Source organism: the organism of the source record quoted next, unplaced genomic scaffold (assembly GCF_019419815.1).
Source record: "Pyrus x bretschneideri cultivar Hongxiangsu unplaced genomic scaffold, Pyrus_bretschneideri_v1 Contig44, whole genome shotgun sequence".
NCBI lineage: Eukaryota > Viridiplantae > Streptophyta > Magnoliopsida > Rosales > Rosaceae > Pyrus > Pyrus x bretschneideri.
The window spans coordinates 3,881,609-3,896,565 of NW_025999768.1; the positions used below are offsets into that span (position 1 = coordinate 3,881,609).

The 14,957-nt window shown below is 36.4% G+C and overlaps 2 protein-coding genes across 2 annotated transcripts; both read right to left on the reverse strand.

Annotated features, from left to right (window-relative positions):
- Nucleotides 1–122: 122 nt before the first annotated feature.
- Nucleotides 123–997, reverse strand: LOC103956073 (early nodulin-like protein 1). Its single transcript, XM_009368015.2, has 2 exons — nucleotides 820–997; nucleotides 123–460 (listed from the first exon to the last, which is right to left on the reverse strand). Exons 1-2 carry the CDS (start codon nucleotides 995–997, stop codon nucleotides 129–131), a joined length of 510 nt encoding a protein of 169 aa, XP_009366290.1. The 3' UTR covers nucleotides 123–128.
- Nucleotides 998–4,459: 3,462 nt separating this feature from the next.
- LOC103955991 (signal recognition particle receptor subunit alpha homolog) lies at nucleotides 4,460–8,277 on the reverse strand. Its single transcript, XM_009367915.3, has 10 exons — nucleotides 8,082–8,277; nucleotides 6,611–7,601; nucleotides 6,313–6,397; nucleotides 6,037–6,132; nucleotides 5,770–5,922; nucleotides 5,578–5,685; nucleotides 5,343–5,462; nucleotides 5,111–5,236; nucleotides 4,906–4,989; nucleotides 4,460–4,798 (listed from the first exon to the last, which is right to left on the reverse strand). Exons 2-10 carry the CDS (start codon nucleotides 7,576–7,578, stop codon nucleotides 4,673–4,675), a joined length of 1,866 nt encoding a protein of 621 aa, XP_009366190.1. The 5' UTR covers nucleotides 7,579–7,601; nucleotides 8,082–8,277; the 3' UTR covers nucleotides 4,460–4,672.
- Nucleotides 8,278–14,957: the final 6,680 nt, after the last annotated feature.

Consider the following 14,957-nt stretch of genomic DNA (forward strand, 5'->3'; position numbering starts at 1 on the left):
TCAATCCATAAGTGAATATAACAAAATATGATATATAAATAAAAATGTTATCTAGAACATACATATTCATAACTTCAAATTACGAAATACTTTTCGCTAATCAAACTCAACATCTCTAACTTTCACACTCAAATCAAAGCCATCCCCACTGCCGCCACAACCGCAATAAACCCAGCACTCAAACTGAAACCAGGGGCAGCAGCATTACTGGACGGCGGTGCAGCCGGAGCAGGCAGCGGAGAGTACGAACCATATTTATGTTTTTCCGTCAGAACCACCACCGTGAGCTTCAAGCCTTTGTCACAGTGCTCCTTAACACCACTGATGAAGTAGAATGGTCCTGACCTGTCCAGCGTGATCTCCTCCACATCTGCTTTGATTGGCTTCGATGTGTCGCAGGTCTCATAGGCTTCCTTTGTCACTTGTACCACGGAGTCCCTCCCTTCCTCCTTTTTCCATTCTGCATGCATGCACCAAAATAAAAATATCGCACTTATAAACGTTTGATAACTATTTTGTGTTAAGTTTTTAATATCATTACACAAAAGCGAAGGAAAATGGCAGATTATAGTGTACAATCGGAATACAATCCCCTCTCAATGTGATCTAAGAAATAAATAAAAGGGTAAATATATCTCTCAAGAACCAAGAATTACTCAAAAATGATCACTATTCAATCGACGAAGGCTATTCCAAGTCAATCATATGTTATTGAGTAAGAAAGCTTTAAGAGCATAAAAGTAAGCGATTGACTTGGCATCTTCGTTTTAAGTAGATATGAACAGAAGGTTGATGGCGATTTAAAGGTGAGAAACTTACTGAGAACATAACCGATTCTGAATCGTCTATTCTCAGCCCACTGAGTCAAGGGCTTGACAGAATCAACGTTCCAAGAAATGTTCTTATCTCCAACCAGAATGTCCTTGGCTTCGGAGAAAGCAAATAACACGAAGACAAAGGACAAAACTGCAAAACAAATCTCTCTTGAGGACGCCATTATTGCCTCTGTGCTATATGATTTTTCAAGTTTTAGGGTTTCTGATACAGTGGTTCTTGTATATATATAGGCGTTAAAGTTTGGTGTTGGGGGCTTTTGGTTTGCAATCTTGGGTTGTAAATATGAAATCAATTTTTAGAGGAAAAATCTGAAACGGCTTTTTACCTTCCGAATAAGTGTGATTACATTCGATTTTGATCATAAAACTGCAGATTATGTATTTATGATGAGTGGTATAACTTTTCAACTTTAGATTAAAATCAAGCAGACGTAGGTTGAACCGGTTACTCAAAATTTGTACCCATCATTTTGTATTCAAATTTTGAATATCTTTTTCGAAATAATTAAGAAAATTAAAGGACTAGTCAAGTAAAAAAAAAAAATTCAATACCCTTTTAATTATGATTTTGTGTCATTAATTAGGCACAAAACTCAAATTATATCCATATATATACGAAGGGCCTCTCTTATTACTTGTTTTACAAGGTAAATGAATCTATGATTTTGTATGCCTATAGCCAGGGTCATTGTATGCCTAATATTAATTATAATTGGTAAAATTCAATTAACAAGCAAATTAATACACAAATTGATTAATGGGTAATGTAAGCTGAGCTGTAAAAAGTTTGGTATCTCAGGGATTGTAAACAGTGTTTGCTTCGAAGGAAGGCTTTGAGATTGTAGCTGAAAAGCTAACAAGAGAGTTTTGTTGAAGAGCAATTGGGTTTGTGCTAAAAAGCAGTGGGGTTGATTGAAGAGTTAGTCAGGGTTTTGTATAATTGTAGAGAGGGCTCCAGGCATGGAAAACGAGGCACACAAAACGAGACAGGATTCGCTCGGGAACTGAGGTGGCTCGACGTTCCAAAAATACGACATGAAAAACAAGACGGGCTCGACACACGGGTCAACCATTGTTGCCTACACAAAGCATTGGTGCCGGGGGTGGAGCATATATAAGCCACTATCAATGTGGGGTAAGGTTCAATTTTAATCGCACGAATCAACCATTGTTGCCTAAACAAACCATTGGTGCCAAGGGAAGGGCATTGTAGGGGGTAGGGGTTTGTTTTAATCCCACGAGTGGAGTGTTGCCTGCACGAAGCATTCGTGCCAGGGGTGGGCATTTATAGGCCGCTATCAATAGGGGTAAAGTTTAGTTTTAATCTCAGAGGTCAACCATGGTTAGCCGGATGAAACATTGTTGCCGAAGGTGGGACATTTATAAACCACTATTGTATGTTTTTTTTTTTTTTTTTTTGTCTTTTTTTTCCCTTATGACTCACCCTTTCTAGAGGGTGCCATAAAGACGGAAGCTCTTTCATTCATCAACGACTTTAGCACCAAACTATCATTTTCATGTTCTACAAAAATGCATTTTCTTATAATCCATGTCAAAAAATCGAAAACAAGGATATAAATATAAATCTAAAGGTATTTGAATCTAAATAAAGTAAGGTAGGAAGAAAAAAAAAGAATTCAATGGAAAAAGAAAATAGAAAATGATACGATCGATATTTCACTACCGATTGTAAAGTGGCACTGTTGCTGCCAAGGTAGCAACTGAACCTCAAATTAGTCGCTATCATCATACCGATTGTCCCTCTTCAATTTTTTTTTCTTTTTTTTATACTTTTTTTTTTTATTTTATTTCTCATGCCATAACAACAAACTATTATATTCATGTTTTTCAAAATATATTTTTCTGTGGAGAATATATTATAATTCATATTTAAACATTTGTAATCAACGATTTAAAACATAATTTTAATGATCTTTGAATTTAATAGTGGTTACTCAAATAAAATAAATAAATTAAAATAGGGAAAGATCAGTACCACGCTATCGATCCTCACCCAGTCGTAGTTAAATCATCGTTCAATCTATTTATTTTCACATTCGCCTCACCTTGAAGTTTTGAAAATTAAGGTAAGACTAGCCAACATTTTATTTTGTGAACGTTTGGAATCTTGACTTCATCATGAAATGATTACATTTTATTTATTGTTTTAGTTTCTATTTCAATTTCATTTACTTTTTAGGCAAGCATACACGAAGTTACACTGAATTTTAAGTCCTCATTCACTCAAGGCACATAAAAGAACTTAACCGAACTAGTGTGCCACTCGGTACACAATCATTTGGTTAAAAAGTTAAATTAACGCACAAGCTTCACATACTCAAATACAAATACTAATGTTGGCAACTACCAATAATGTCATACATATTCTCTTTTTCTCTTGAGCCATTTCGTGACACTAAGATCAAAAGTAACACTCGGAGCCAACCACCGTCACGAATGGCCTGGTTGGATGAAACCTACACGCCCTGCCCTAGCTAGCCACTTCATCACCATGCCATCACCATTTTTAACAAAAACAAAAGCTGCAATGAGAGTGGGGTGCACATTGTCATCTGGGCATCTAAGGACAATGCCCAAAAACTTGCAAACCCCTCTTGATTGGTGGAGGAGCCTGAAAAAGCCACCAAATTTAGGAGATATTTTCACTGTGCTGGGAACACAACTTGTTACATTAAGTATAATAATATGATTAGTTAGAAACTTAAAAAGAAAATTTGATAATCAATTGTATTATGACACTTAATATACTAGGTCGTGTTCCAGTACACTTAAATTTTTCTCCAAATGTTAAATTGATATCTCCTGTTTTACGTTGAAATTACAAACAAAATAACCATTTGAGGAGTAAATTTGTATTGCTTGAGTAGTTTATTTGGCGGTGTTCTTGTAGCGTAACATTAACGAGTCTACAGTTTCACGGTATGTAGAAACTTGAAAACCTCTCTTTTGAACATAGGATAAGTTTTATACTGCCAAAAAAGTTGAATAATAAAAATTAAAGTTTTTACGGTTGAAAAATCCGGAGTATTCAATACTCCCAAACACCATAGAATTTTAATTTTGCATGAAGAATTTGGGGCATTCTTAGGGAGAAGGGGATAAAAGGAGGAGCAACTTGGACAAGAGCATATTCTAAGGATATGTTAAATTCTAGGTGGGGATGTTACGAACCGAAGTGTTATTTGTTGATTGGATTTGAAGCCCTCAACGTCAAATTTATTTTATTTCAACAATTTTTATAATAAATACAATCGCTTAAAAATCTACATTAAATAAGAATATAATAGTTGACAATTTGATCGGAAGAACACAAAATTTAACATATAACTTTAGATTGCCACAACAGTTCAATTGTAGTTTGACAGTTAGAGTTTGACATTCCATTGGAAATGGACTAAAGTTCCTCGGTACTTAGAAACTTAAAAGTCTCTCTCGCCCGAACACAGGACAAGTTTTATACTCCCAGAAACATTGAATGACAAAAATAAAAAATCTAGCGGTTGAAAAATCCGCAGCATTCAATACTCCGAAGACCATAGAATTTTAACTTTGGATGAATAATTTGGGGCATTTTTCTAGAGAGGGGGAGAGAAGAGAGCAACTTGAACAGAACAGCATCTAATAAATCTGATATTAAATTACAGCCGAAAGGACTGATTCACCTCCAAAGTTTTCAACACCACCACAGTGATATTAGGGTCGATCAAACAGAGACAATACAAATTAAAGGTACAGCAGCAAACAGCAGGACACAGAGTTCATAACATAAACTGGCAGCATGCTTTGAATCATGAAGTTGCGCAGCTCGATGTCTCTCATTTCAGGAGCGTCTTCACGATCGATTTCACATTCAGCTTCTTGAGGTCAGTGTACGACTGGCCACACCCGACAAACATGACCGGAGCTCCAGATATGTAAACCATGGACAGCGCAGCCCCAACCTAAACCATAACACATAAATTCAGTTGACGTATCATTAAAAAAATCGAAACATGCCAAAATTGCAATAATATTCGTAAGTACTTGCAGTTTAGAAATGCTTGTTTACCTTATCATCAATAGTGTCGAACTTAGTAAGCAATATCCCGTCTATCAGTCTCGGGTTTTGCGAAGTTGAGAGGTCCGCTAATTTCTGCAGGAACAGGGACAGTGGAATCAGAAACCAGCCAGTAAGCAAATAATGATACAGAAACAAACATAAATTGGACAATACTAGAAAAAAAAAACCGAGAAGATGAATACGGAGTTCAAACCTGATTAAACTTCGAAAGCTGATCAACAGCATCATTCCCAACCAGTGCCTCTCCAACGAACAAGACAAGATCTGGGTTGTTAAGATTGACAAGCTTGGACAGTGCCCTCATCAATGGCTCATTATCCTGAAAGGCATACAAGAAAAATTATTTATAAATTACTAAAAACAAACAAAAAATCACAAAACACAGCAAAACAACATGACACGCTATAGAACTAGAAACACAGTACCTGCATACGACCAGCCGTATCAACAAGAACCACATCAGAACCATTGTGTGTGGCCTCCTGGATTGCTTCCTTAGCCACAACTGCAGGATCTTTTTCGTATCCCTTCTCAAAAATAGGGATCTGAAATGGAAGGTTGGTTACAAGTTATTTGTTAGGTCCAGACAGAAAATTAATTATTTTTATCCAATGAACCGGCAGCCATTCCTAAGTGAATGTGAATCCTATAATATCATACCTGGAGTCTGCGTGCATGAGTACGCAGCTGCTCAACAGCTCCTGATCGAAATGTATCGCAGGCAGCCATCATGACACTGACGTTATGCTGCTGAAGCCAATAAGCAACCTGCAAGGTGCAATTGATTAATAAAACCACTCAGTAAAGGCATGCCTTAATGTACATACTACAAAGAAAAGAATTCAGCTCAACCTTAGCCAAATTGGTAGATTTCCCAACTCCATTGACGCCAACAAAAACGACGACATACGGCTTCCTTTGTTCCTTGGCAGCATGCACATCCCTCAGTATATCAATAGAGCGCCTGGGAGTTAAAATACGAACAAGAGCATCTTCCATTGCAGTCTATAGTAAGTTATACATGCCTAATATTAGTCTTATAGCCTGACAAAAATAATAAATAGAGGCCAAACGGGCAGACAGGATATTGGAGGAATGAAGAGAATTAAATTGACAAACCTGCACAGTAGAAGATATTCTTGTGAAAGAAGCCAGCTTTTTACCCTCAAGACTAGCTGCCACTGATTCACAAAGCTTCTCAGCTATCTCCTCGGCCTAGTAATGCAACAGCACAAAATCATATTAGATGGCTCAATAAGATCAAAAGTAGTGTAGCATCAGGTGACAAATATTGAAAAGGATTATATTTGTACCATCAATTAAAAAACTTGGAAGTTACTGATAAAACGAACTTCAGCTTAATATGGGAAAAAAAAAAATAGTATAAGAGCATACCACGTTCTTGGTCATGAGCCTATCCTTGAGAGCTTTCAAAGCTGGTTCCAGGTCAGACCTCTCCAAGTTCGCCTTGCCAGCAATACTGAATACAAACAAGCGAAAGAGGCATAAAAATTATGCAACAACCTAACAGTCTGACGAAACTGGCTTGACAATACAAGGAAACATAAGCCATTTCAGATTTATCGAGAAAAAGAGAAACTTGAAGTGTTGCTCCATTTCAATAGCAGTTATTTTCACCAACTCAAATAGTCATTTTAACATAACGAACATCATAGGTTTCCAAAACATTTACCTCTGGAACATGGATGAAAACCACCCCTTCTTTTGCTTATCAGGTTTGCTTTCCTTCCCAACATCCTCTTCCTCTTCCTCCTCACCTTCACTACTGAAATCCTCTTCTTTGTCCATCATACTTTCACCGTGATCTGCTGCCACGACCTCAATATTGTTGTCTCCGTTCTCACCCATAGGATCCGTAAAATCCAGTTTCGACTCAGGAGGTTTATCATCCCAAACTCTATTCTTCTTTGTTATCTTTTTTTTTGGCTCAGCCTTGGAGCTCTTGCTATCAACAGTAGCTGTTTTCTCTGTCTTCTTCCCAGCCTTAGATCTAAGTTTCTGAAGCTTATTTACATCAAAAGCCCCAAGATTGGAACTAGTATTTTCTTTTCCGTTAGCAGTACCATTAGATTCTTTGAAATCCACGTGATTACCGTTGGAGATCCCATTCTCCAATTTACGGCCTTTCATATTATCACCATCCCCACCGTCACTTGCCAAACCACCTTCAGTCTTTTTCTTGTCTCCTCCAAGTCCCCCCTTCTGCACCTGCCCTTGCTTCTTGTTGTTCACAGGCTTACCCACCTGCTTCGACTTCTTCAATTCCTCAGCCCTAGCCTCAGCCTCCTTCTTCAGTTGTCGAAAAGTTTCATCAAAGTCAGCATACACTGTCCTTTTTGGATCATAAATCTCTGAAAACTCATGTTTCACCATCGAAAGCAGTTCATCCACATACAACAGATGGAGGATCTTCTGATAAACAGCGACAAACACAAGACCGAGCTCATTGTGGAACGTCCATTTGAGCGTGTAAGCAGCCCCAGGGGCATTGTAATCGAAAGAAGCTAAACCAGACCGTTCCTCCAAAAGACACGATCGGATCAAGGTGTCGATTGGAGATCCCTTAAGAGCATTTCCAAGCTCTTTGCATGTCCAGAGAATTAATCCTCCTCTAGTAAATATCAGTAACTGTTCTAACATCTTCGATTATCTTCAATGTCTCTCTGCAATCAAACCCAAAAATTAGAAATTTCAAAATCTCATTCAATTTACCAACAACCCATCAATCCAAAAAACAATTGGTTCAAATTAATCAACAAAAACAATATGATCATGATTTTTTTAGCTCATGAATAATTCCATTAAAGTTCAACAATTTTCCAACAATACAAATAAATAAAAAAAAAAAAAAAAAGAATATATACAGTTTGAGATCGAACTAAAATCCAAATTTTAAATCCCATCAAAGACATTTGCTTTACCAGTACCTAAATCCCAAAAACCAACAATTTAAAGTAAATATTTAAAAAAAAAAACCCCACAAATCGATGGATCAGGAAAAGGGATACTCGATCATCAGTATTCAACTAAAATTCGAACAAACCCTCAAATTGAATAAAAACCATCGAATCTGAAATAATCGAATCGATAAATCGAAATTTTTTGGGAACTTCGGTAAATAAATACAACAACTATCAACATACCAGTGTTTTCTTCGAACGTGAGAAAATTCTACGAGAAAAAGAATGAAAAAATTGATTTCGGGAGAGGACAGAATAAAATTGGGAATTTTGCGAAGGTCCCGGTTTATATACGAGGGTCCATGAAAGCGAGGGTAACTTCGAAAGTTCGGGTTTTTGCGTTTCCAATTTTGACCAGTTTTCCTTCCTTATTGGACTTTGACCTCTGAAATGGGGGCTTGGACGGTAAAACCAGTTCAACATTACCGGAAAGCAACAGTTTTGGACGTTATGTTGCCGCTCTTTTTCTTTTTATTCTTTTTTTCCTCAAAAAGGGCATCAGATCGCTCCATCATCACGGCAGTTTATTATTTTTGGATTGTAAAGACTTATAGATGCATTTTTGTTTATCCTAATCACTATCATGTAATTCACTTGCGTTAGAAATCAAATTCAAAACGTAATACGAACATAGAATTTGTCCTCAACCAATAAATCACCTCGGTAGTTATGTTGCTGCTTAATTTTTTTACCTTTGAAATGAATATTTGTATTCAAACTATGTACTTATATTATTTGACAAGTTTAAAAGTACAAAGAGATGGTCCAAATAGAATTCGGATCCTCGCTAGATCCTCATTGTGGTGATTCTGATGATCCATTAATCATGTCCGTTCATCGTATATCGTGGGATAAAAAATTATTTAAATATTTTTACTTAAAATTAAATATAAACAGTATTTGATAAAAATTGACCGCATAATGTACAATGAACGAATCCCCAAAATCCTCATCAAAAGAACCCGAAGAGGATCCTGTTGGGTCCAAATATATGAGCTACTTAGTAGTTTAGAAAAATGAAAGATAAAAGTAGTTTAAAAATCCAAACTAATTAATAAGCTAGACTATCGAAAACAAATCAGTACAATTTTATATTGGGAACTTTAATGAAAAACTCTTGGTATTATTCACTTTAACGAAAAATCACATTTTTACACTAAAAAGTCAATCATAGTACTATTCACTTTACCTTTTATTTCATCCTTATAGTTAAAACTTCAAAAATTTTAAACTCTTTTATTAGTTCTTCTTTTTATTTTTTATGGTGCATGGTATGGCCATATTGTGGTTGAAAATGAGTCAAGTGAGGGCACTACATGGGTTTAGCACAGCGTCCATTAAATGTGCGATCCTCCTACGTATCAACATAGCGTGGGAACTGCATCCACACTTGTCATTTGGTGCTCTGTTGCCTTGAAACATGATTGAAATCTATTTTTTATTCTTGTGTCCGGAGCTTTTAGATTGAGATATTTGAACCACTCATTTTCAAACATATAATCTTTATTAGCCTTTCCTATCGGCGTACTTTACATATCCAAAAACTTGAACGATCGGATTCTCTTCTCTTTTTCTTAAACGGTTTGGACCTCTTTGTTCGTAAGCTCTAAATACAGAAATTCAACCTCTTTGTTCGTAGGCTCTGAACTTAGAAATTCAAAATGAATCTCAATCCTTAAAATATGAGTAGAGTACGAGCACTGAGATAATCTTGAGTCATGCCTAACTATCTAATATTAATTAATAAATACATCTACACGTTATCGAGTATTAGTGAATCTGTATTTTTAATGTTTCAATTACATAATTTAGATGAAAAAATAAATAACACTATATAAATTATTGAATAAAATACCTGATCAGGTCGCCTCGCACGTGAAATTTCCTTCCATGTGAATGGCATGATGGCAAATTCACTACATGTGTAGCCCACGTACATTTGGACCCAAATATGCACAGTGTTGCATATCGACCCATATATGGAGGTTCCCGTTTTTCGGATCCACTAGAAAGCATGCCCACTAGAGATATAAGATTTAATATTCTTAATTTCACAGTCCTAAATCATCTAATTTCAAATCGAATTATTTATTTATTTTCATTTCTAACCAAACTTGCACCAAGTATAACGTTACTACATCCACCTTATTGTTTTTTTTAATACATTGATATTTTTATATAAAGAAAATGGGAAGTTCGGCAAAATTAAATAATAAACAGGCTAATTTGGTGTCGAATATGTCATCTACGAGATTCGAATATAAGACTTTTCACTTCTAAGTGACGATGATTACAACCAGACCGTAATACTGAGTGGTCTACATCCACCTTATCAGAGAAAGGAGTTTGGAAGTTTGGTTAGCTGTCCTTCATAATCTTAATTACGTAACTAAGCTCCTAAAGTCAAAATTTCCCTACACTTCCTGCTCAAAAACTGCAGCATATATACACAAATATATATATAGGCTTTTTAAGAGAAGAGATTCCCATTTTTCAAAAAAAAATGGGAACACCCTCTTGACCATTAGATTTGATTTTAATGAAATTCTGTGGTTGCGATTAAATTACAGGATACAGAATTTCATTAAAGTCAAATCTAACGATTAAGAAGATGTTCTCATTTTTTTGAAAAATAGGAATCTCTCTCTCTCTCTCTCTCTCTCTCTCTCTCTCTCTCTCTCTCTATATATATATATATATATATATAGCTCCACCTCTCAAAATCCATAAGATTTGCTAGTGTGTATATCTTTACATACTATAACAATGGAACATGAGCTAGCACAATTAAGGTACTGTTTGGTATGTGGGACGGGACGAAACGCAGTGGGACGAGGCCTTCCGTCCCATGTTTGGTGTGCCCAAAAACCGTGGAACGCGCTGTCCCACGGAACGAAATTTGGCTGATTTTTCGTTCCGCCTCTCCCCTTGGAACGACTCATTCCACGCCCATAGAACACAAAATTTTAACATTTTAAGACAAAAATGCCCCTTATTTTTTCAATATTTACACCATACAAATCACATAACAAAACCCTATCATCTTCTTTCCCTCTTCTCTGCTGCATGTATCTCCCAGGTATCTCGCAACCTTCCTCCTCATCCTCTCCTGTAGCCTCTCTTTTCTCTTTCCCACGGAGTGGAACTCAAAGCTCTGCATCTCCAGGTTCGATCTCTGCATCCAATTCCAATCTCATTTTTTTTTCACAATATTATCTGATCCTCTGCAATCGATAATCTGGTTCTAATCAGCCATCTTCTCCTTAAAACCTAGGTTTTGCTCTCAAAGTTTTGATCTTTACATTTTTCTGCTGTAACTTTTTCTGGGTTTTGGTTTTTAAGGGGCTTGAAGGTTGATTTGTTTGCTTTTGAGGTAGTTCCTGTTGATTTCATTGGATGATACAATATAATGAATGATCTAGTTTGGTTTGGATTCATAATCTAGGGTTTTGAATTGGGATTAATTGTTCAAGTAATTTTTAATTATGTTGATTGTTTGTTTTCTGAGTGTTTCTGTGTAATTAGCTTCTGTTTATGTTGTTAGGAAATAGCTCAAATTAATAAATCATTTTAATTTGATTTTTGTGTTGTGATTTGATCAGGTTCCAGTTTAGTAATGACTAATGAGCTTTTGCTTTGTTAGACTAATGAAATAGTCTTCTTTTTTTTTTTTTTTGAAATTTTGATTCCTTAGACTAATTGGGTTTTCTTTGTGTGTTTATTGTGCGAAGTGTTGGATAATGTTTGATTAACTTTGGGATTTTGTTTCCATTTAGTTTTTCCTGTGGAAGAGTGAGGGCATTTACTATTGATTTGGAATTGAAGAAGTAAACTTCAAACCTTTCCATGGTGTTGAATTTCAAACCTCTAGCATCTACCCGAAGAATTTCATTATCTTCGACTAGACTGATCATCGAAGTCAGATTGTGTTCAATCCTGAAATTGCCCACAAAATTACTGGTCCTGCCTTCAACCTCTGTGCAGATTACATCCAAGACAATCTGGGATTGATAGCTTGTTGAAAGTTTTATGGTTTTTAATTAATTGGGGTTTTCTAGTGCTTATTGTAAGGCATATGATGATACATGGGTAAGTTAGTCATTTAATCTTTTGGTTTCGTTCCGTCCAGTGCGTACCAAACGCAGAATGGAACAACTGTCCTGTTTTATCCTGCGCGTACTAAACATAACACGAAACCTTCGTTCCGTCCCGTCCTGTCCTGTCCCGTCTGCGTACCAAACGGTACCTAAAGGAAACCAAAGATGAGCTGCTTCATAGTTGGTATCCCGCTCCACTGTTTATATAGTAAGATATCCGTTACGTGAGATATATTAATTGCTTAAAGTTTAGTATTTAAAATTTCATTTTTTCTACCCTGCTTTATGAACCAGAGTGTCATCCCTCTAACCCTAAAAAAAATACACACACACACATACATCACAGATCATTGCCAAAACCTAACTGACATGCTACTCGGAAATTCGAATACATATATATTCGCCAAATTCCAACACAAACAGATCGTTAGGGCACAGCTAGATTAGTACTCATTCATTAAAATTAGCATGTAATTGTATTTTTTGAACAGCAACAAATGGACATCAGTTTCTAGTTACATTACTTGAAGAATGCATTTGCACGGTTTCGAGCTGTTTGCATTTTTCTGCATTAAGATGACAGATTAAACATAATAACATATAGTATAATCTTCATCGACCAGCTATATATATAACACTTTCGGTGGATCACTAGAATAAAACCGAACAAATGACATACTGCCAAAGTTTCCATTGGTTTTGAATTTTGATCTGTCACAGATAACAAGCACATTCGAAAGATGGTTTTCGTATCATCTGACTGAACAAGGCCAGTAAGTTGCAGCCTCAGTGATCTCCGTTCGCGCAGGTTGCTGGTTCCCTTCATAGTAACCATCAAATTCTGCTTCTACATTACAAAATTTATCTGAGCTTGTCAATTGTATCAACGAAATGCGGCAATCCATAAGGCTTTGCGCACATATTCGCACCTCGTTTATTTCCAAATGCTCAACCCTCCATGTATGCATGCCAGGGGTTGAGAAAAGTTGGGAGCACTGTGTTCTTTCAACTCAAAAGTTGGCTAACTTGATCCTATCAAATTACTAAATTTGTACATAAAAGGGAAAGACTAAAAGACTAACCCTTGACGATGCATCATCACCTTTATTTGTTCGACATGTTACAGATGAATCGAGCGTTAAATGTAAAGCCAAGAATCCAAAAGTCAAAGGATTCAACAACCATAAATACGTACACTAGTGCATACTAAAAAAATCCAGAGGGAGAGGGAGAGAAAGGATACTTGGTCTTTGCCGGTGGTTTACTGGTGTTTCAAACTGCACACAAAATTGTAAGACAATGAGTCATCAGGGTGATAATTATAAATTGAATTCATCGTGCAAAAGAGCGTGTATTGAACAGAATGGAGATGTCAATTCTCAGCGGGTGGAGACTCTGAGGGGGCCGATGGCTTGACTGACTTGTTCAAATCCAAAACCCTATTTAAAAGTCATTAGCCACTGGCCATGTAATGGTAAACCTTTCTTGAACGTTTTCGCCAAATTTCTCCGAACAACTTTCTCAAGTCTATTTAACTAGAATAATTTTCGCATGGACAAATTAATATAGAATCAAATGGCACAAGAGATTTTGTATCTTTGTATGTCCTACATATGATGTGATCGGATATTGTTATCAATTTTATACATGATAAGGAAGCGATTTCATATTCATATGGCTTGTTTGCCATAAAGAATATACTAATTAAACAATAAGTAGAAGAAGCAAACACAAACACTGAGACAATTGACTTGACCTTTTGCCAATCCTAAAGTTAAACTACCATTCTTAATTCTAGTTCTGCCCTGTTTTCACGTTTTCATGGATTCTTACATATTTCAGTCGTTGCCATTAAAATACCCAGCTGCAAATTACTCAAAACACCCTCAGATTATACTATTGATAGAGAGAGAGAGAGAGAGAGAGAGAGAGAGAGAGTCAATGTGTAATGCCATGGCAGATGCCAGGCTGCCAGCACATGAAAAAGAAAGGAAACCAGCAGCACTCTACCACAATATTTACGTGCACCCCAGTGGTTTCCACCTGCTTTGCTCTCCTCTGTTTTGCAATTAATTAATTAATTAATTAATAGTAGTAAAGAAAAATTTGTTAGAGATTTTGGAATGACTCGGGAAACTTTGAGTTTAATTCGTATAAATTGAAATCAAACTCGCACCACTAAAATAGTATTATAGAACTCAAATTAATACATTCTAATTTTGAGAATAAAACTCGCATAAATGCCTTGTCTCATTCAAGAAAAAAACTTACCTAAATCAAGGATTTTATCATGACAGTAACCTAAATACATTATACCTTTGGACTTAGAAAAACGACACAATATCATCTACGTTGCATGAAGTCTTTCTCTCCAAATACATTAGATGGGATTTGAAATTTACCAAATAGTCTCACCTTCCATGAAATGCGCATCAACTTTTTTGAGGGACAAAATGGTAAATAGGGAGTGAGACTGGTATTGGATCCTTCTTTCAATTTCTTTGGTTCCATCACTGGAGCTATGAAGCATTCCATCATCAAATTGTAGTGGCTACTGGCTAGGGCAAGTAGGCGAGCTGGTGTGGATGGCATCTTTTCCATTTATGAATGACCTTAAAATTACCAATTTACCCTTCTATGTGAGAGTTGTGTGCCATTGGATAATCCCCTCCAATAGTATAAAGCCATTGATGAGTTGATTTTTTGGAAATTTAGTTGCTGGCATCAAGCCAAATCAGGGACTTGTTCTTCTTTTGTCTGCAAGTTTCTGTTGGGGTGAAAACAGGAAAAAGGAGGAGAGAGAGGTCGGTAGAGAGAGAAGCAAAGCATTCTTGGAATCAAAGAAAAACCAGAGGGGTGTTTTGGTAAATAGGGCAGCGATTGACCCCTATCTTCCAAAGCCTAAAAATAAGGTGCCACTACTGCCCCAATACCAACAACTGCAAACAGCCCATCAGAAAAC

Bases quoted from the DNA above. Each gene is read 5' to 3' on its own strand.
- LOC103956073 (XM_009368015.2), bottom strand. From the start codon at position 997: ATGGCGTCCTCAAGAGAGATTTGTTTTGCAGTTTTGTCCTTTGTCTTC. The intron at 461-819 runs GTAAGTTTCTCA...GCATGCATGCAG, and splicing joins CAGAATCGGTTATGTTCTCA to AATGGAAAAAGGAGGAAGGG.
- LOC103955991 (XM_009367915.3), bottom strand. From the start codon at position 7,578: ATGTTAGAACAGTTACTGATATTTACTAGAGGAGGATTAATTCTCTGG. The intron at 4,990-5,110 runs GTTTGAACTCCG...CTGTTCCTGCAG, and splicing joins AGCTTTCGAAGTTTAATCAG to AAATTAGCGGACCTCTCAAC. The intron at 4,799-4,905 runs GTAAACAAGCAT...GTTATGGTTTAG, and splicing joins TCGACACTATTGATGATAAG to GTTGGGGCTGCGCTGTCCAT.